At 40.5% G+C, this 22,295-nt stretch overlaps 1 protein-coding gene across 2 annotated transcripts in view; it reads left to right on the top strand.

The window, feature by feature from the left end:
- NELL1 (neural EGFL like 1) overlaps nt 1-22,295 on the top strand; it is an 812,319-nt gene that overhangs the window by 99,285 nt on the left and 690,739 nt on the right. For both annotated transcript variants that reach the window (XM_077866205.1, XM_077866204.1), the window contains exon 4: nt 21,742-21,912. In XM_077866205.1, coding sequence (XP_077722331.1) covers nt 21,742-21,912 — 171 coding nt within the window. The remainder of the gene's footprint in view (nt 1-21,741; nt 21,913-22,295) is intronic.

Here is a 22,295-nt window from a genome sequence, read left to right as displayed (position 1 = left end):
TCATACTGTCGTCTTCAACATGTGCTCTGAGGGTTATCTTCATTCCAGCCACCAGAAAGAAGAGGACTGCATGTGGGAGGTTTAGGACCAATCCTGGTAACAGCATGCCAGTTACTTCTATTGGTATTCCATTGGCTGGTATCAAGTACATGGCCATACTCAGTAACCAGAGAGGATAGAGGAGGAGTCTAACTCTGTGCCAAGAAGGAGGAACATGGGTTTGGTGATAAGTGAGTAGTCTCTCTTACGTGCTGAGTTGATTTGTAGCATCTTTCTTGCTTTTGAAAACCATCCTCTCTGCGGGGAGAATAGGGAGGGTGGTGAAAGAGAAGCTTGGCTTATTTGACTTCCATCCGTTGTGATGGGCCCGGTACGTTAATTGAGAAGGCATAAGCCTCCAAGGAGGTTTTGCTAATAGCTTTTGGCCTTCGTGGCACACAGTGCCGATGGTCTCTCTGCCTGCTGGTTCCAGCAACTTCATATACTCTACAATATCCTAGGTAGAAGCAGAGTAGAAAGAGCATTGTTATTGTTACATGAATCTATGTTTACATCCTAGATCTCCCACTTACTGTCTGTGTGGTCATGGTCAGATTACCTGGTTTATATCTTTAAACTTCAGCTTCATCTGTCAACTGAGGCTGGTGATGCTTTCCTTATGGGCTTGTTGTGAGGATTTGGGTCCATGTCTGCCACACAGTAGGCACTACTCAGTAGTAGTAGTAGTGGTGGTGATGATTATATGCAGGTACTGGACTTTCTGTTCTCAGACTGAAGGGCATGGGTTAAAATTTTTCCTGATGTCTTGCTTTATCTTTGTTCTACTCACAGCGTACCTGTTGAAGCCAGTCAGGTTTGAAATGTGGTCTCTACGTTGAACTTGTAAACACTAGTGGCTCATGATAAAACCTAGTGATAGTGAAACAAAGTTTGCCTTTATCTTAGTGACTGAGGAGCCATTGGCCCAGCGCTCAAGGTTTACAGTAGAGGTCTTGTGCCCACTTCACTCTTCCACAGGAGATGAGGAGGGTTTTATGGAACTCCTTTGGGATTCCTCTTGCCCAATAATTTGTGATCTCCTGACTTCTGCCCATTGCATGGCCTCGGCCTCTCTTGCTCTCAGCCGGCCACCCAATCTCCTGCAGGACTGGAGAACCCTTAATTTCTTTCTCTTGTAGTCTATACCCCTTCCTCATTGTTTCCCCCAGAGGTCTCCCATCAGCTTGTGTGCCATTTTAGCTGTTCTTCATAAAGTTTCACGTTTCTGCATTTATGTGACAAGTGGAAGGTGGCTTTCACAATCGGAGTCAGGGTGAATTGGTGGCTTTCCTTAATTTATTATAAGAATGACCCAGTGCCTGGGGAAGATGAGGGGAAGCCCAGAGTCAAGGTGTTGAGAAAAAGCAGACTGAAGAGAGACTGTCTAGAGGATCCAGTCTTTTTTCCAAAAGTAAGAGAAAATGTCAAACTTTTCCATTGATGTGTCAGCCAATGGTGTGGCCTTCTTGGCTCTGCCTCTTGGGGGAGCAAACAGTACTTTATTCACTTTTCCTTTTGAACTAATTTTAGACTTAGGTGGAAGTTACAAAAAGTTGTAACTTCTATTGGTATTCCATTGAATGGAATCAATTCCATCACCTGGCTCCCTCTAACCTGGCTCCCTCTAACGTTAACCTCTTATGTAACCGTGGAAAACTTAGCAAAACCAGGGAATCTTGACATTGCTCCAGTACTATTAACCAAAATGTACATCTTATTTGAATTTTACCAGTTTTCTTTCACAAATTTTTATTTTTAAAGCCTGTTCTAGGATCTTGTCTAGGACTCTGCATTTTATTTAGCTATTCCTTGTTCTGAAATGTGACGTTTCTTTATATTTGCCTTGTGTTTCAAGACTTTGACACTTTTGAAGAATAGTGGTCATCTTGTAGAACATCTCTCAAGTTGTTTGTGACATTTTTTTGTAATTAGGTGTTTTTGGGGGGCAAGAATACTAGAGGACTGATAGGTTCTCTCCATGCATCATGTCAAGGGGTTCCTTTTAAGATTTTATTTATTCATAAGGGAGAGGCAGAAACACAGGCAGAGGGAGAAGCAGGCTCCCTGTGGGGAGCCTGATGCGGGACTCGATCCCAGGACCCCAGGACCACTCCCTGAGCTGAAGGCAGACACTCAACCACTGAGCCATCCAGGTGTCCAATTTATCTGTAGATCTTATTACTGGTCATGTTAACCTTGATCAATTGCTTAAAGTGGAGCCTGATAGTTTTTCTCCATAACATTTTTCCTTTTGAAGCCAATTCGTTCCTTTAGAAGCAGTAATTGATGGTGTTTTCCGTACCTCAAATGGGAAACTGCTTTTTGAGTCGGTAGAATGAATGAGGTAAGTTGAGCATGAGTTTGTGGAAGAATGGGATTGGAGCCATGCCTCAGTAATACCTGCTCTTCTCTCGGCCCATTGGCTCTTGAAACTTTATCTTCACTCATCTAACTTTGTGGTTTAAGTCGGCAGGCAAGATTTCTTTCTCTATTTCATGGGTAAGGTCTTCTGTTAAAGGAGATTCCTAGCATGAAAAAGTAGTTTTTTAGGCCTCTTAATGTAATGGAAAGGAGGCACTTTTTTCTTACCCCCCTAAGAAAGCATTTCCAAAACAGATATTTTATGTGACTCTGAAATTTCTGGTGTGGAAAGCAATTATTCCATCTTTTAGGGAGACTTGACTTTTGACCTTATTAGCAGTTAAACTGCAGCCCAGCAAACTCTTCAATTGTGGAGAAAGTTGTTCTAACTGCAGGAATGAATGTCTGCCTTCTGTTGTATCCTCCTGTCCAAGACCAGAGAAGTATGTACCTCCTAGATACTTCCTAATACGACGTACAGATTCAAAGTCCCAATTAATGGCCATATTCCTCTCCTAGGACCTTGCTATAGGTGACAGGCCAGTGGCAGGCTTGCAGGCCAGCAGCAACAGCCTCACCTGGAGCTCATTAGAAATGCAGTGTCTTACTTTACATGTGAGTGAAATCCTATGCTGTGTCTTTCTCCAAATGACTTTGCTCACATGTGGAATTTAAGAAACCAGGTGAAACCTAGGGGAAGGGAAAGAAGGAAAAATAAGATGAAAATAAAGAGGGAGGCAAAAACCCTAGTAGACATTTAACTCTAGGAAACAAATGGAGGGTTACTGGAGGGAAGTGGCAAGGGGAATGGGGTAAATTGGGTGATGGACATTGAGGGCACTTGAGGGGTGCCTGGGTGGTTCAGGCGGTTAAGCTTCCAACCCTTGGTTCTGGCCTCAGGTCATGACTCCAGAGTCCTGGAATTGAGCTTCACGTTAGGCCCCCTGCTCAGGGAGTCGGCTTCATTTTCTTCCTCTGACCCTCCACCCACTCGTGTGTGCTGCATGTGTGTGCGCGCTTTCTCTTTCTCTTTCTTTCTCTCTCTCTCTTTCTTTCTCTTTCTCTTTCTCCCTTTCTCTCTCCCTTTCTCTTTTTCTCTTTCTCTTTCTTCTTTCTTTCTTTCTCTTTCTCTTTCTCTTTCTCTTTCTCTTTCTCTTTCTCTTTCTCTCTCTCTCTTTCTCTTTCTCTCTCTCTCTCTCTCTCTCTCTCTCAAATCGTTAAATACCAAAAATGGAGGGCGTTCGATGTAATAGGCACTGGGTGTTCTAGGCAAGTGATCAATCACTAAATCCTACCCCTAAAACTAATACAGTATATGTTAACTAAATTGAACATAAATTAATTTAAAAAATGCAGTATCTTAGGCCCCAGCCCAGTCCTGTTGAATCAGAAGCTGCCTTTTAACAGGAGCTTTCATGGGCATTGCAAAGTCTGGAGCCTTTGGAAAAAGAAACCAATGCTTTCACAGTGTGGCCCTCCCTCCCCTGTTGCCTGGGTGGTGTGAGATGATCGGGGATTAAGACAGAGGCAGCTTCAGGATGATGGGTGGGAAGCTGCTCCTGCCCTCAGCAGGCCTGACTGAGATGGGAAACAGGAATTCTGGCATTATAGTAAAAAATGATGAGTTTTAAAGCCCGTTTGTTCTTTTGGAAGGTAGAAGGGACTCTGGTGATAGTGGCTTCTGTGGGAGAGACCGCTCAGCTGCTGGTAGTCTCTCCTCTACCTCCTGAACCCTCAGAGATGACGCTTGGGCACTCAGTTGGCTCAAAATGAATTATTCTAAAATCAGTTTACCTAATAGCCAGTTTAATGTTGATTTTTCCTAATGGTACTGCTGACATAAAATTCATGTTTGTGAAATTCCTAAGTGTTCACATGGGACAGGAAGGTAAATTGGTTTTAAACAAACTTGGTTTTAGGTAAAGCTGTTTTAGGTGAATTTTCACTTAGATGTATTAACCATAGGTAAATTGATTTTTAGATCACCTGGTTTGAGGCGTGTTCCTTTGAGAGGCCGGAATTTAGGACAGGTGGTGTTAATAACCTCATCCATGGAAATGTTGAGTTCCTTAGCAGAGATACTGGCTATAAGGGAGGCTTTGTAACGGCCAGTGGGCCAGCTGGGAATCTTTCACATGCCTCTTCTTGGCCCCCTGAGGAATTTACCATGTAGCCCACCATGTGTTGAGTGCCCTATCATGGGGAAACAGAAAAGCCCAGCTGATCCCCATCTTCTAGGCTCATCCCTAAACACGATTCTTCTCAGTTACCCTCAAGTTCATGAGATAGTTTACAAAATGTGGATTTACCCTCAGCCTGGATGGCCTTATCTCAGGGTGACTTACACTGATTTGGTTTAGTCATAGAAGCATGTTCCTTTCCTTCATAGTACACAGCTATCTTCAATTTAACATTTATTGTAATTTTTTATTGGGCTATAAATGACAGTGTTACTAGTTTCAGGTGTACAAGGACGATTTGGCAATTCTATACATTACTCAATGCTCACCAGAAGTGGGTAGTTGCCATCTGTCACTATATATTGTTGTTACAGTATTATCGACGATATTCCCTACGCCGTACTTTGCATCTCCAGGACTTACTTTATAATATGAAATTTGTACTTGTGTATTCTTTATTTGGTCCATCTCCCACCCACCTCCCCTCTGACAACTATTAGTTTGTTCTGTGTTTGAGTCTGGTTAGATACCATGTGTAAGTAAAAAATAAAGTATTTCTTAGCATAATACTCTAGGCCCATCCATGTTGTTGCAAATGGCATGGTCTCATTTTTTATGTCTGACTTGTATTCCATAGTGTAAATATACTACTTCATTCACCTATTATGGACACTTGGGTTGCTTCCATATCTTATTATAAATCCTGCCGTAAGAGACTCTGGGGTGTGTGTATCTTTTCAAATTAGTGCTCTTGTTTTCTTTGGGTAAATGTCTAGTAGTAGAATTACTGGATCATATGGTATTTCTATTTTTAATTTTTTGAGAAACCTCCATACTGTCTTCCACAGTGGTTGTATCAATTTACATTCCTACCAAAAGTGCACAAAGTTTCCCTGTTTTTTTTTTTTTCATCTTCATCAATACTTGTTATTTCTATTTTTGATACTGATTCTGACTAGAGTGAAGTGATACCTCACTGTGGTTTTGGTTTGCATTTCCCTGATTAGTGGTGAAGAGCATCTCTTCATGTGTTGGCCATCTGTAGGTCTTCTTTAAAAAAAAAAAAAACAACTCTATTCAAGTTCTCTGCCCATTTTTTTTTTAAACTGGATTATTTTGGGTGTTGAATTGTATAAGTTCTTTATATATTTTGGATATTAATTTCCTACTGGATGTATCATTTGCAACAACTGGAAAGATACTGCCTTGCTCTCCTGGGTTGGAAGAATTAATATTGTTAAAATGTCCATACTACTGGGTGCCTTGGAGGCTCAGTGGGTTAAGTATCTGACTCTTGATTTCAGCTCAGATCATGATTCCAGGTTGTAAGATTGAGCCCTGTGTCCATGCAGGGTGTGGAGCCTGCTGAAGATTGTCTATCTTTCCCTCTGCCTCTCACCCCTCTAGAAATATGTCCGTACTCCCCAATGTAGTTTACCAATTCAATTCAACCCCTAACAAAATACCAACAGCATTTTCCACAAGACTAGAAGATACCCTAAAATGGGTATAGAACTGCATAAGACCTTGCATAGCTGAAGCAATCTTGAGACAGAAGAACAAAGCTGGGGGTATCCTAATTCAGATTTCAAGATACGCTACAAAGCTGTAGTAATCAAAACAGTACTGGCACACACATAGAGGCATAGATCAATGAAACAGGGTAGAGAGCCATAAATAAACCCGTGGTTATATGGCCAGTTAATCTATGGCAGAGTAGGAATACACAATAGGGAAAAGACAGTCTTTTCTGACATGGGCCTTAACATTTTTCTAGAAAAGTCTCCTAAGACAAGGGAAACCAAAACAATAGGACTGCATCAAAGTAAAAAAAGCTGCACAGCAGAGGAAACCCATCAACAAAATTAAAGATGACCTACTGAATGAGAGAAGACACTTGCAAATGATCTGATAAGGGCCTAATATCTAAAATACATGAAGAGCTTCTATAACACCAAAAAGCAATCTTAATAAAATTGGGCAGAGGATATAAAAAAACACTTGTCCAAAGACCTACAGATGGCCAACAGAGGGATGAAAAGATGCCCACTGTCCCCAATTATCAGGGAAATAGAAATCAGAACCACAGAATTATTACTTCACGCCTGTCAGTGACTAAAAGACAAGAAATTTGTTGACAAAGATATGAAGAAAAACCCTCCTGAACTGTTGGTGGAGATGTAAATTGGTACAGCCACTATGGAAAACTGTACGGAGGTTCCTCAAAAAAAAACTAAAACCCTGCATGATCCGGTAATTCCACCATTGAATATTTACCCAAAGAAAACAAAACCACTAATCCAAAAAGAGATGGGCACCCCTGTGTTTATTGCAGCACTATTTACAGTAGCCAAGATCTGGAAGCAACCTGCGTGTCCATCAATAGATGAATAGATAAGGTTTAGTGTGTATATGTGTACAGTGGAATTATGCAGCCATAAAGGAGATTATGCTGTTTGAGACAAAATGGATGGACCTAGAGAGTATTAAGCTAAATGACAGAAGTCTGAGAAAAATACCCTCTTTTACTCCTAAGTGGGATTTTAAAAATGAACAAGCAAAAGAATCCTTCTTAAAGATGGAACAAAGTGGTGGTTGCCAGAGGGAGGGGGAGGGAGGATGGGGAGTTGGGCAAAATGGGTGAAGGAGAGTGGGAGATACAGGCTTCCAGTTATGGAATGAGTAAGTTATGGGAGCAAAGCACACAGCTTAAGTAACAGATCTAATAGCAATTATTGGGGATAGATGGTAGCTACTCTTGTAAACATAGCTCGTTGTATAAACTTGTTGAATCATTAAGTGGTGCACCCGGAAACTAATGTAACATTTGAGTATAGTTGACATACAGACTACCAGCACGTGGCATTCTATTGGCCAAGAAGATTGACACTTAGCTGAGATCACTTAATGAATGAAGAAAGCATTCATTCTCCTTGGGCATTTTCAAGAAAGCAAATAGCTACTTTTGGAAGCCTCTCTAGGACTTCGAAGAAAGCCAGCTTTGGGTTGAACACAACACATTGGATGGCAAAACAGAGAGGCAGACCAAAAGCAGTAGATACTTGATAAATCCAAAACTGTGACTACCTCTGTATTTTCCATCCTCTAAGTTAATAAACTTACTTATTTTATATGAAAAAAAAACCCTCAAATGTCAACCATTTCAGTATTGCTTTTATTGAATCCCTTTCCTAAGAAACCTTTTTCTTCTACATTAGTGATTCTCAACTACAGTGTCAAAGCAGTTTGATACATCATTATCTGTGAGGTGTGCCACACGCAGCACATTACTATTAATAAGAACCAGAGGTTTGTGAGTGTCCTTGCATAAGTTTCTGCCATATGCCAGGTTCTGTGGTTAGCTCTGAAATTACGAAGACATGGTCCATGTGTTCGTGGAGTTTACAATCTAGTGGGGAGACCAGGATTAACAAAACACACTACCATTCACTAGGTTGCTTTTTTGTTTTCTTGGTTTCCTTTGCTCTGCAAAAGCTCTTTATTTTTATGCAGTTCCAGTAGTTTATTTTGCTTTTGTTTTTCTTGTCTGAAAAGCTCTATCCATAAATATGTTTCTAAGGCCAAGGGCCAAGAGATTGCTGCCTGTGTTTTCTTTTACGAGTTTCATGGCTTCAGGCCTTTAGGTCTTTAAACCACTATTTTTGTGCATGATGTAACAAATGGCCTTTCGTGGCTCCATACAAATTTTAGGATTACTTGTTTCAGCTCTGTAAAAAAATGCTGTTGGGGTTTTGATAGGGCTTGTCTTAAAGCTATAGATTGCTTTGGGTTGTCTGGACATCTTAATGATACTAATTCTTCCATGAGCATGGAATATCTTTCCATTTCTTCCCATCATTTTTAGTTTCTTTTGCTAATTTTCAGGTCTTTTTAGCACAGGTCTCTTATTTTCTTGGTTAGTTCTATTTCTAAGTATCTTTGGGTGCAATTTTAAATGGAATTGTTTTGTCCTTTACTTGGTTATTGGTGTATAGAAGCACTACTGGTATCCGGGTAGTTTTGTATCCTGAAACTTTACTGAATTCATTTATTCTAGTTACTTTTTGGTGGAGTCTTTAGGATTTTCTAGCATAGTGTCATGTCATCTGCAGATAGTGACAGTTTAACTGCTTTACCAATAAGGGTGCCTCGTGTTTCTTGTTCGATTGTTGTGGCTGAGATTTTTCAGTACTATACTGAACAAAAGTGGCAAGAGTAGACGTTCTTATATTCTTGTTCCTGATCTTAGAGGAAAAGCTCTGTTTTTCACTGAGTATGATGTTAGTTATGGGTTTTTCATAAATGGCTTCTATTATGTTGAGGTGTATTCCCTCTAACCCAACCTTGTTGAGTTTTTAATCATAAATGAATGTTTAATTTTCTCTGGTGTATATTCTGCATCTATTAAGATGATTGTGATTATCCTTTGTTTTATCGATGTGGTATGTCACACTCCTTCTGAAAATACTGAACTGTCTTTGTGTCCCCCAAACACATCTCCACTTGATCTTTTTAGTATATTGCTGTATGTAGTTTGCTAATATCTTTTGAGGATTTTTATGTCTCATGTTCATTAGGGATATTGGCCTATAGTTCTTCTTGGTGATGTTTCTGGTTTTAGGATTGGGGTAATCCTGGCCTTGTAGAATGTGTTTGGAATCTTTTCTTCCTCTTTTATTTTTCAGAATAGTTTGAGAAGAATAAGTGTTAACTTTTTTTTTTTAAAGATGTTATTTATTTATTAATGAGAAACGGCGCGGGGGGGTGGGGTGGGCGCAGCAGAGACACAGGCAGAGGGAGAAGCAGGCCCCATGCAGGGAGCCCAACACAGGACTCCATCCCAGGACCCCAGGATCACGCCCTGGGCTGATGGCTGCACTAAACCACTGAGCCAACCAGGCTGCCCGAGTAAGTGTTAATTCTTTGAAGGTTTTGTAGAATTCACCAGTACATCCATCTGGTTCTGGACTTTTAGTTTTTCAGAAGTTTTTTGAATACTGTTCAATTTTGTTACTTGCAATTGATCAGATTTTCTGTTTCTCCTGTTTTTTTTTTTTTTAATTTTTATTTATGATAGTCACACAGAGAGAGAGAGAGAGAGAGAGAGAGAGAGGCAGAGACATAGGCAGAGGGAGAAGCAGGCTCCATGCACCGGGAGCCCGATGTGGGATTCGATCCCGGGTCTCCAGGATCGCGCCCTGGGTCAAAGGCAGGCGCCAAACCGCTGCGCCACCCAGGGATCCCTCTCCTGGTTTGGTTTTGGAAGGTTATATGTTTCTAGGAATTTGTCCATTTCTTTTAGGTTGTCTTATTCATTGGTGTATTCTTTGTAGTGGTCTCTTATAATGCTTTATATTTCTATGTTGTCTGTTTTCTCTTGTTTCTGATTTTTTTTTTTGGGGGGGGGTCCTTCCTCTTTTTGAGCCTGGCTAAGGGTTTATCAATTTTATCTTTTCAAAGATGCAGCTCTTGGTTTTATTTTTTTTTTTCTATTAAGTCTCTGTCATTTATTTCTGCTCTGACCTTTTTCTAACTTTGGGGGGCTTTTTCTAGTTCTTTAGGTCTAAGTTTAGATTATTGGAGCTTGTCCTTATTTCTAAGGTAGGCCTATATTGCTGTATATTTCCCTCTTTAGAACTACTTTCACTGTTTCCCAAAGATTTAGGACCATTGTGTTTTCATTTATCTTAATATATTTTTTTGATCTTTGATTGCTTCATTGATCCATTGGTGATTCTACTGAGTTCTTAAAAATCCCATTGTGAGCATGTTACATGCAACATACCTCACTATATTGAAAGCTCAATTCTTGATAACAGAAGCAGTTAGGTCACTAGACTATGTTTCCTGTGAAAGTCACTCTCAGCCTTCAGTATTTAGAGCCACCAACACCTGAGACAAAGGAAGGTTCTTACCTGGGCCTGTTCAAGTATCTGTTTCTAACCCAGAGGGCTAGCTGGCCTTGTGCAGTGCAATTCTTTGCCCATGACATCAGCCTTCCCAGTGACTCTTGTGATTGTTTCAGTTATAAGACAGATCAGATGAATCTCTTTTGATTCTCATTGTTTTGTTATTGGAATCCGGCTCAGACATCATGGTTCTAGCTTTGTCTTTGATCATGTTACTTCAATGTGAGTTTATTTCTTGTTAAATGAAGATAATAGTTCCCCATTTATTAGATTGTTACAAAAATTCACTGAAATATTGTAAGTAAAGTGTGAAGCTGGTATGTGGTAAGAACTTGATAAATATTAGCTATTATAAAATCATTAATTAACGATGCTTTTATTGAATTACTTTGGGAGACTTGTTTTCTACAACAGTGATTCTCTACTTCAGTGTTAAAGCTGTTTGATCTATCACAATCAGCCGTGAGATGTCCCGTACATGATTTATTACTGTTAATAAAAACCAGTTATTAATGTATTCCAAAAATATTAAGTCTTATATGCTAGGATCTATGGTAGACTCTGAAGATACAGTGATGAGCAAAACCAGACATGGTCAGTATGTTCATAAGACTTTTAATTCAGTGGAGAAGGCTAATATTTAAAAAATGCTTATTTAGAAACAAGTACTGTGATAGAATATAGTCCCATGAAAAATCCTGGGGAATGGTGGGAAATGTGAATATCAGTGAAGTCCTCTTGGTTAGGTGGCCTACAAAGTGATAAGAGAAGGATGAGTAGAAGTTAACCAGGTAAACAAAATAAGAGGCTTCTGGATACAAGGTAGAATGTATAAGTGCTGTGTTTTGGTTGGGAGGGAAGAGGGTATGTTCAAAGACATGAAAGAAGGTGGTATGGAGAGTGCACAAGTGGAAACTGGACACAGGTAGGCAGGGGCCGGAGAATTGTTGAAGAATTCTAGTACTAAGCTCCATAGCCATGAAATTACTGATTTTTGTAACTTTAGGGTATAGGGGGGTGATTAGAAGGGGTTGGATTTTTGTTTTTTAAAAAATGACTTTGGCGGTAGAATGGATTGGAAGGTAACAGAGTGGATTTAAGTAGACTATTTGTAAGGCTATACAATTGCTAGTAAGAGGCGATGGTGGCTTAGATAAGGAGGGTAGCAGTGGAGGAGGTGAGAAATAGAGTACCCAGGAGTGGAAGCCATATGACTTGACAGTGGGTTGTACATCAGGCACAGGAGAGAGAAGTATTGAAGACTGTGCTCACCTATCATGCTTTCATTTTGATGTAGGTTATAGTGGCTGAGGACCATGTTTGGGAGGAAAGTTATGTCTTGAGTTCACTAAATTTGAAAGATCAAAGTGGAGTTGAATGGACAGTTAGCTATTCAAGTATAAAGCTCAGTAGATAGGCCTACACTGGAGATAAAAATTTGTGATTCATTTATGTTAAAAAGTCCCCTAATGTATTGGAGTGGATTCAGGGTACGTTAGAGCCACTGATCTGAAGTGCTTTGACAGGAGGGAGAAAGGACTGAGATTAGGGGTAAATATATCAGAAATGGACACCTGTTGGAGTCTTCCATGCCTGTGAAATCACCCTTTGTCCCAACAGAAAATGATTTGAGAACAGCTAGGGTGCAAGGTAAAGGCCAAATGTCAGAGATGGGTTCTAGGAATCCAGCACCATTTGAACTTTCGGTTGTTTCCCAACTCCTCTGCGCTCTGCTTACACACCTCCTCAGTGCTATCCATTCCTGTTCTTTTCGGTAACCTAAGTGCTAAATGCACTTCCTTTTCCTCTTCTTTGTATATCCCCTTCTTGAAGCACCTTTCTCACCTTCTCCAATTTTTAAAATCAAGTATAATTGTTATTAGTTTCAGGTGTATAGTATAAAGATTCAACAATTCTGTACGTTTCTCAGTGTTGATCAAGGTAATGTACTCTTAATCCTCTATTTCACCCATTTCCTACCCACCGTCCCTCTGGTAACCATCAGTTCTCTATATTTAAAAATCTACTTTTTTTTTTTTTTTTTTTTACTCCTAACTCTGGGAAACGAACAAGGGGTGGTAGAAAGGGAGGTGGGCGGGGGGTGAGGGTGACTGGGTGACGGGCACTGAGGGGGGCACTTGATGAGATGAGCACTGGGTGTTATGCTATATGTTGGCAAATTGAACTCCGATAAAAAAAAGAAAAAAAATGAAAAGTCTACTTTTTTTTGATCTGTCTTCATTTTCTTAAATTCCACATGAAGGCAATTATATGGTATTTGTTTTTCTAACTTCAGGTAGCATAATACCGTCTAGGTCCATCCATGTTGTTGCAAATGGCAAGATTTCACTCTTCTGTGGCTGAGTCATATTCCACTGTGTACATATACACTATGTCTTTCTCCATTAATATGTGGAGGCAACTTAAGTGTCCATATCTTGGCTATAGCAAATACTGTAATAAATATAGAGATGCATTAATCTTTTCAAATAAGTGTTTTTTCCCCCTTTGGGTAAGTACTCAGTACTGGAATTACTGGATCATATGGTAACTTTAATTTTTTTGAGGAATAATCACATAAGGAAAAATAAAAAAGCATCTAAATTGATAAAAAAGGTAAAACTTTCACTATTTGCACGATATACTATCTATAGAAAATTGTGAAGACTTGACTAAAAACTACTAGAACTGATCGTTGAATTCAGTAAGGTTACAGGATCCAAAATCCATGCACAAAAATATGTTGCACATTTATATACTTTTAATGAAGCAGCAGGATAAGGAGGAAGTTCTGTGTATAAAAAAAGTCGTGTTATAGTAAGCCATGCTGATAATTTGTATTTTTGATATGTCATGAGAATTATACTTCATTCCCCAAATCTACAACCCAAATCTATTTTTAAAATATTTTACTTATTCATGAGAGAGGCAGAGACCTAGGCAGAGAGAGAAGCAGGCTCCATGCAGGGAGCCTGATGTGGGACTCGATCCCGGGACTCCAGGATCATGCCCTGAGCCAAAGGCAGACACTCAACTGCTGAGCTACCCAGGCGCCCTCCTGCAACCCAAATCTAAACATGAGACGACACCAGACAAATCACATTTGGGGGAAATTCTATAAAATTCCTCATTAGTAATATTCAATTTTCAAGGTCCTGAAAAACAAAGTCCAAACCGTCACCACTAAAAGATGTTTAACGAGACCTGTCGATTGAATCTGATGTCCTCTTCTGGATAAGATTGCAGAATACAAAAGGATATTAGGTGAAAACTAAAGCAATCTAACTGAAGTGTTGATTTTGGATAATAGTGTATTCATATTGGTTCATTTACTGTGAGAAATGTACCATATAGATGTGAAATGTTAATAGGAAGAAATCGGATAAGGCTTATATGAGAACTCTATTTTTTTTTTTTGCAATTTGAAACTATACTCTAAAATTTAAAACCCAAAACACCAAAACTTTGAAGGATATACATGACAGGGATAACAGTGGTTGCCTATGAGATACATTGGGTACTGTTTAATAAAGAGAAATTTTTTTGAACCGTGGAAATAAAAAATTTAAATTAAAAACTTAAAACTTAAGAAAAGTGAAGACTCTTTATATTTTTTGTTTGGGAATAATATTCCTTTAAGAAAACTTAAAAGTTTAGAAAGTGCTATATATATGTTTGCCAGAACTACAACTACTTTGGATCCTTTTTCCTAGTTCTTTTTTTTTTTTTTTTTTTAATTTTTTTTTTTTAATTTATTTATGATAGTCACAGAGAGAGAGAGAGAGAGAGAGAGAGAGAGAGAGGCAGAGACACAGGCAGAGGGAGAAGCAGGCTCCATGCACCGGGAGCCTGACGTGGGATTTGATCCCGGGTCTCCAGGATCGTGCCCTGGGCCAAAGGCAGGCGCTAAACCGCTGCGCCACCCAGGGATCCCCCTAGTTCTTGATAGTCCGACATCTCTTGAGTTCCTGGAGACAAGGAGCTATACTGTAGGCTTCAAATAAGATGTAGTTGTGTGTTTCTAGCTCCTTGCCTTGGGCTTCTTTATTTAATACTTCGACTGTATTTTAAAGTCCTCTGTAGTTAAAAAAAAAAAAAAAAAAAAAAAAACACCAACATTGCATTCTTCTTTACATCAGCTAGCTCATTGTTTTCTTTTATCTTAATTTTTTTTTAATTGGGAAAAGAAATTTCCCAACTTTGCAAGATTGTGTGTCTTTTCTCCTGCCACTTAGTATGTGAGAAAGGTAGGAGCCAGCCCTTAATTCGGTAAGAACAGCGCAGCTCCTCCCATGCTTTTAAAGACTGCAGTGGAACTGTTCTGAGTAGGAATAAAGAAGCTTGTTTTTACATTTAACAGTGAAGGTTTTATTTTCAATAGCAGGCAATTTGTAATTACTGTCACTGTTAATATCTTGCTGGACGTTTGCTGAGAGGGTTGAGTACAGAACTAATAGGTAAGTTTACAACTGCAAATAAGATCACCAGGTCGAGTCTAAACAAGAGAGGAAGGTGGGATGTGTGTACCCTTTCAGCAGCTTCATACCTCGGAGGCGGGAAGAAGGGCAATCCTGATCCCTGGTGGACACTAGGCACTTTGTAGGAAACTTGCAAACATGGTATCATGTTTTTTTTATTTTTTTTCTGAGAAGAAACCCTTGAAGTAGATGTTCTTTCCTGGTAGATGAAAGTGGGGTTTAGGAAGATGGTGCACCTTGTCGGTATTTATGCAGGGGTTCCATGCCTGAGGCAAAGATTGAACACTCCGAAGCCCCTTGTATATTAGGCACATATTTTCCACTGTTTCTACTACTTCGTGTTGCTCTGAGTAGAGGAAGTAGAATTTGGGAGCGATGGATGTTTGTTCAGGCAAATCAGGTTTTTTCTTAACTTGGTCAGAGAGCTCTGCGGGCTGGGTGGGGGACTTCGGCCTATAGAGGATCGCGGATTTATAAAGGGACCACTGAGGTGACCACTTCCAGTTCAGTAAGCATGGATTTTGAGGCCAACCTACTGGGACCTGATACAAGAGACATAATGGATTACTGAGAAAGAGAGTAGCGTATTTCTTTGGTATTCAATCCTTTAAATAGCTTCTAAGAAATAGGCATTTTAAGAGATGGTGATCTGTTGATACTATGCTGCTTTTGGCAAGCAGAATTCCATATTTGATAGAAGATAGTGCATCATCTGTGGGACTGTAAGCAGAAAATTGGCACAATGAGATTTGATCATCTGGCCAATGACCCTGGGCACTTAATAGGTGCATACCTAAATTATAGTTTGTTCTGAAAGATCTAAAGCAGCATGCAGAAGTTAGTGTCCCAAAGTCTACTGATGTGTAACAAACTGTCCCCAACTTAATATGCTTGCAGATTCTGTGGGTCGGGAATTTGACAGAGTCCAGAGGGATAGCTTGTCTCTATTCTACAGTGTTCGTGGCTTCAGCTGGGAAGAGTGGACAGCCGGGGAAACCATCTGGAGGTGTTTCCGTTTATGCATCTGGTGTTTATACTGGTGTTGGGTAGGATCCCGTTTGGGGCTTTGAACCAGAGCGCTTCCATGAAGCTTTCTAGTGTGGTCTGGGCTTCCTCATAGCATGGCATCCTCAGGTAGTTAGACCTCTTCCACAGTGGGTCAGGGCTTCAGGCTCAAGTGTTCTGGAAAACAAGATGGAAACTGCATGAGGTTTGAAGGCTCAGCTTTGAAAGTGACCAAGCGTTACTTCTGCCCTTAAGGCACTTACAAGCCCTCCCAGATCCAGGGGAGGGGACACATCCAAACCTTTCAATTGGAAGAGAATCAGGATTACATTATGGAACATGTGAGGTGGTAGACAATATTAGAGTTTTTTGGAAAATACCATTGGCAAAACAACCGGACCGTGCAATGTGGGTGTGTGCTCTACACGAGATGGGAGAGGACTGTATTCCTGTCTCCTGCCGCTTCTATTTTTAGCTTAGCAATAGCTTCATCACCATGGATACTTCTCAGAGTATTAAATGAATTACAAAAATCTAGACATAAGCTGGACCCTAAAGATTACTTAGTTAACTGGTTTTAGACTATCTTTGGAAGTGCATCTCTTTTATCTAAATGAAATCTTATGGGAAACTCTAAATTATACAACAGAGTGAAGCTTTTCTGGTGCTTAGTCTGTTTCCTGTGCGTTAGAACCTAAAGCTTCTCCAAGGAATGCTGGGGTGTTGAGGCTCAGATCTGATCATTTAATGGATAGGAGAAACCGAAGTACAGAGGGGCAGGGATATATTTGCCAAAGACCTCATGGTTTGAAGCAGGTTGTAAGGTTGACATCAAGTCATGGTAACCTTGGGCCAGTGTTCTGGCGATATTACTTCAAATTATGCTATTGCCTTTTTTCCCCCCCAAAAAGTACACACAGTCCTTCAGACTCCTGGCTGGAGGTGGGACACCGTATAGCTTCCTAGCATGTTTGGCAGCTTCTCTTCCTTAACCAGCAGTAGGCAAAGAACCAGAAGAGGGGAAATGAGATTCTGTGTGAAACCCACAGCATTTAAAAAAAAATGCTGAGAACTTTATCATGGCATGAGGAATGAGGGCTGGCACTTGAGTCTGCTGGAGCATTCTTTGCCAGGATGGGAGCATCTTGGGGACCAAGGCTGGGGGTGGAGTCTATCTGAATTCTCTTGCCCTCTGACTTTGAGATCATATCCTTGTACCTGGAGAAGAATACAATGTAGTGAGAAGAATGTGAATCCTGGAACTCAGTAAACGTGGGTTTAAGTCTTAGGAGTTACATGACTTTGGGCAAGGCACTGTATCAATTTGAACCCGGTTTTTACCTTAAAACGTGAATTTAATATCTACCACTTAAGATTGTTGGCAAAACGAGATGTGGTAATATATTTAAAGACTCTTACATAGTAGAAAGTAATGGGGTGTTGCTATTGAGAGCATCTACCAGACTGGGGTTCGAGTCCTGCCACTTACAGCTGTATGAAGTTCAAATCCTTAATTTCTTTTGTCTAATAAACTAAAAAATGGTTCCCTTAGAATAAGTTTTGGGGAAAAGGACAAAAAGTTGAAAAAAATAACTTGGCTGATCTAGATCTAAGTAATTGGATTTTTTCCTAAATTTTTTCTTCAACATAGCATGAAATTCAGGTAGTATTGTAAAACTTCATAGTTACTCTGTTCATAATACTCAGTGATGGGCTTTACGAACGCTGATGGTGGGATAGGGTCTCCAAGCAAGGGTGTGAGTTAAAAAAAAAATCTAGCTGTATAAATACAGGGTGGGAAAGCTCACCTTCATGACATTTTGTGTGAAATGGTTTGCAGTTTTAGATGATGGGAAGGTCCTTGCGAGCATTGGATATACTCGTGGTTGTGCACAGCCCTGATGGTCCGTATTGCTAGAGGCTATGTTGAAAGGGAAAACCAATTCATTTTCCTATAGCTGGAGCATGGTGAGCAACATGGGGGAGGGTGTGGAAAGAGGAGTAAGGCAGAGAATCAATGTCCAGGAGGGCCTTTGTTGACTAGGTGGTGTACAGGGTTATAAGGAAGATGCTAGGGTTGTTTGGTCTGAAAAAGGCACTCGGTTGTGAATGTCATTGCTGTTTCCAAATATTCACAGGATGACTTTTCTGGGAGCCACCATAGTTCATTGGCTGAGTACTTGGCTGAAGCCCAAAGCTAAAGGGAGAAGTGCTGCTTACAAGTCTGGCTGGTGATTTTTTTTTTTAATTTTTATTTATTTATGATAGTCACAGAGAGAGAGAGAGAGAGAGAGAGAGGGGCAGAGACACAGACAGAGGGAGAAGCAGGCTCCATGCACCGGGAGCCCGACGTGGGACTCGATCCTGGCGCCCTGGGCCAAAGGCAGGCGCTAAACCGCTGCGCCACCCAGGGATCCCTGGCTGGTGGTTTTTATCACTCATACAGTTGAGCACTTCCCCAAATCCACAGTTGAACTCTAAGCACTTGAGGCTAAAGGAGGAGGACTGGTCAGGGGCAGAGAGCTTACTAGATTCTCTTTCATATGATCACCTCCAGTCCCCTCCTTCTCCCTGCCAGCACGGCAGGGCTCTTGCTTGCTCATAGCATCCAAACTGCTGCCTCCCTTACCGTAACCAGCTGGCCAGGAAGTAAAGCGACACCTGCTATACTCAGCTATAGTGCTGCTTAAACTTTAATGTGCACATGAATCATCCGGGGGGCGGGGGGGTCTTACTAAAATGGAGATTCTGACTCATGTAATCTTGGTTGGAGCCGCACAGTCTGAATTTCCTCAGGTGGTGGTGATGCTGGTGTGTGGACCACACTGTGGATAACAAGGACCATACTTTGAATATCAAGGCTCCACTGCAAATCATGAGTCTTCCCTCCAGGTGATAGCCAAGGGTCATCAGGCCTCCAAGTTGCTTTGAAGATCTGGAAATACTGCCTTATTCCCCTCCCAGCATGCATGAAACCATCTCACCCAGGTAGAGTTAGCCATGCAGTGTCCTTGCCATGTCGAGGACCACTTCAGCAGTTATCTGATGTACTTAAAAAAAACAAAAACCTCATCTTGACCTGATCTAAGTTTGAAATACAGCACTTCTTGAATGTGTGCATGATGCTATGGGAAACTTTTCCCTAAGACCTAGGTATCCGTTTTGCCTAACAATAGGGCAGATTGCTTCTCTTTGAGCTGTATGTTTGAGACTACCCCAGGTAACCACTGGATCCAGTGCTTGGTAGAGTAATCTTTAAAAGGTATGCTTATCTTTCCTACCTATTTCTTCTCCCTTCCCTTCTATTCCCTTTCACTATTATTTATATTCCCCAAATGAATGAGACCATATAATGTTTGTCCTTCTCCGATTGACTTATTTCACTCAGCAGGAAATATCAGAAAGGGAAACAGAACATGAAGACTCCTAACTCTGGGAAATGAACTAGGAGTGGTGGAAGGGGAGGAGGGCGGGGGGTGGGGGTGAATGGGTGACGGACACTGAGGGGGGCACTTGATGGGATGAGCACTGGGTTTTATTCTGTATGTTGGCAAATTGAACACCAATAAAAAATAATTTTTTTATTATTTTTTTTAAAAAAGGTATGCTTATCAAGAGCTCCTGCTCAATGAAGTCATAACCCCAGGAATAGTGATTGAATCTGGTTAAACATATTTGCCTCCCTTTGTCTTTTTTTTTTTTTTTAATTCTATCAGGTGGTCTATAAGAGCATTTTTAATTGTCTTTGACATCCTTTTTAGGATCCTATCCCTTCCTGGAGCAGTAGCTTATTGGTCTAAATGAAATAATTCAGAGATTTCTTAGGATGATCTTGGTGAGGTCTCTTACACAAAATCATGGTGCCTTTCTATTCCGAAACTGGGTAAGGTACTTTCCCTAATCACAAGTGAACTCCTCAGTAAAACAGGGATTAAAAAACATCTACCTTGAAGAAATTAAATGAGATGACATTTATGTAAGCAGCTGGTCCATTCCTAGCACATGAAATGACAGCTTCCTTTGTCTTCGATTTGTTTCTGACTTTTTTGTACTAGGGCCACATTTTATGTCCTTTTCTGCTAGTCTCAAAGCATCTTGAGAACAGGATCTATGTTTTAAATCCTTTTTTAGCCCTTTACCATGTGTTCAGTAACAAAATGTTGAATAAATTAATGAATGACCAGATAATCTCTAAGGTCTTCCTGACCTTTTAAATTCTCTGATTTTGATTCTTTCAATGTTCTAGCTGCTTAGAAGCAATTTAGAGAATTCCCTTAAAATGAGTATCTGCCGTGTTAAGGGATTTTCTATTTTGCAATCTTATAAAATATGTATTATATTACTAATAAGTGTGTACCTGAGTCCAGGAGCTGGCTGCAGTAGTATAAGAAACCACCTCGGTTTATGACCTTGGGCCTGATTCTTTGTCTAGTGTGAGGTAGGTCAAAGTGGTCTTTCTCAGCAGTGCTCTCTTGGGAGGATCCCTGTGAAAGATAAGCAGGAAATATGCATTAGTTCTTTGTCATGTGACTTGGAAGTCCTGCATAATAGAGGCTGAGTTTCATGATCTATTCCTACCAGGGCTCATAGAAATGCTTTTTGTGTTTTAGGTGAAATTAAGGTCTGGCTAATGGGGTTAGGCCAACTCAGCTGATTAGAAGAGAAACTGATCCTTTCAAATCTAGGGATAGAACCTAGCCCTTCCCTACATAGGCAGGTCATTCTTGAGTCATTTGTACAAATGAATTGCTGGGAGAGGATGCCAGTTGAGGCTGTCTTTACTAGTTGGTCATTGTGCCTCTGAGATGGACAGCAAGCTGGTAGAAAGCATGGGGGCTGTCAAATTTAGATCTGTGTTTAAATTGTGGTTTGGATAGATGAATTCCAGAACCTCAGTTTTTTAATATTTAAAAAGGGATAGTATCAGCCTTCTAGGTGTGTAGGGTGATGAGTTAGATAGTATGTTAAATGCGTAGTGTCATGCCTGGCAGTGAGATTAGGCCTGATGTAATGACAATGATGACACATTTCAGAAGAGGCTTAGACTAAATGGTCTGCCACTCAAAGTATCAGCCCTGAAGCCTGCCTGAGGAATGTCCCAAACTTCTGCACTTTATGACAAAAGTCCAGACTGTGTCGGTGGTACTGTTTTTCATGGATCTGGAAAACGTGACCACAATCTGGGGGAAAGAAAAGACTCAATTGTATGTTTCATGACACAATGATTTAAAATACTGGCCCATGTGAATAGCTTCAGTCATCCCTTCCCTACTCATTATCTAGGAATTGTCCACTTAAAGCTGTTTGGGGGGAATGTGTTTAGTAAAGTTATCTCAATTTATTTTCAGTTCCTGATACTCAATGTGATTTGCTTTCCTTTAATTCTTGAAAATGTAAATATGGCAGTAATAAAAATAAGCATCCTTAAGTCCATTCCACATGAATAGCCTTTTTTTAGACAATAGAGGGTTCTGAACTGTACTTCTAAGTATTGGAAGAGACTCTGCGCCAAGCTTAGGTAATTAGCTTGTGGAGATCACTTCACAGTGGATCAGTCATTCTCCATTTTGGAGGCTCAATGTGTCATGGTGAGGTTCTCCAACAGTAGGTGAATTGGATTCCATGTAGTACAATTGATTTTTGGTTAGCAGATCTTTGTGTCCATGTGTAGCTACTTACAGATGCTGAGAAAGGTGGTAGTGAAGAAGCTAGGATTGATGACTGTGAGTTCCAGAACTAAAATCAAATTCCTGTTTCTTTTACATGTAGCTATTTTGAACTGGAGAGCAGTGGTCTGAGGGATGAGATCCGATACCACTATATGCATAATGGGAAGCCTAGGACCGAGGCCCTTCCGTACCGGCTGGCAGATGGACAGTGGCATAAGGTCGCGCTGTCTGTCAGTGCCTCTCATCTCCTGCTCCACATCGACTGCAACAGGTATGTCTGTGCTTCTGTTTTTTAGTGATTCTGTCCTTGAAAATGAGTAGTGGGAAGGGGACAGCTATCAAACCCCTCCAGGCCTTGCTGGGAAATAAAAACCAAGGGACCCTAATTGTAATTTAACCTACCAAATGGGCCATTAGATGTGCTGAAATGACCAACCGTAATATGCTAAGAAAACAGTTCATTAAGATGAAACAGTATCCTGTGATTAGGAACAAATGTACAAAAGGTTGATGACAGATTGGGGAATAGTAAGTGCACCTCTGTGTACCCCAGGCACCAGCTGAAATTCCACGGAGCCGTGATCACAGTTAACTGTGATCTATTGTTGTTGAGTTCTTTCCACTTGGAAGCGAACAAGCCAGCCTACCTTAGAA

Source organism: Canis aureus, chromosome 23 (genome assembly GCF_053574225.1).
Source record: "Canis aureus isolate CA01 chromosome 23, VMU_Caureus_v.1.0, whole genome shotgun sequence".
Lineage (NCBI taxonomy): Eukaryota > Metazoa > Chordata > Mammalia > Carnivora > Canidae > Canis > Canis aureus.
The sequence above is the reverse complement of the archived record's forward strand: the minus strand, read 5'-3'. Positions and strand labels throughout refer to the sequence as shown.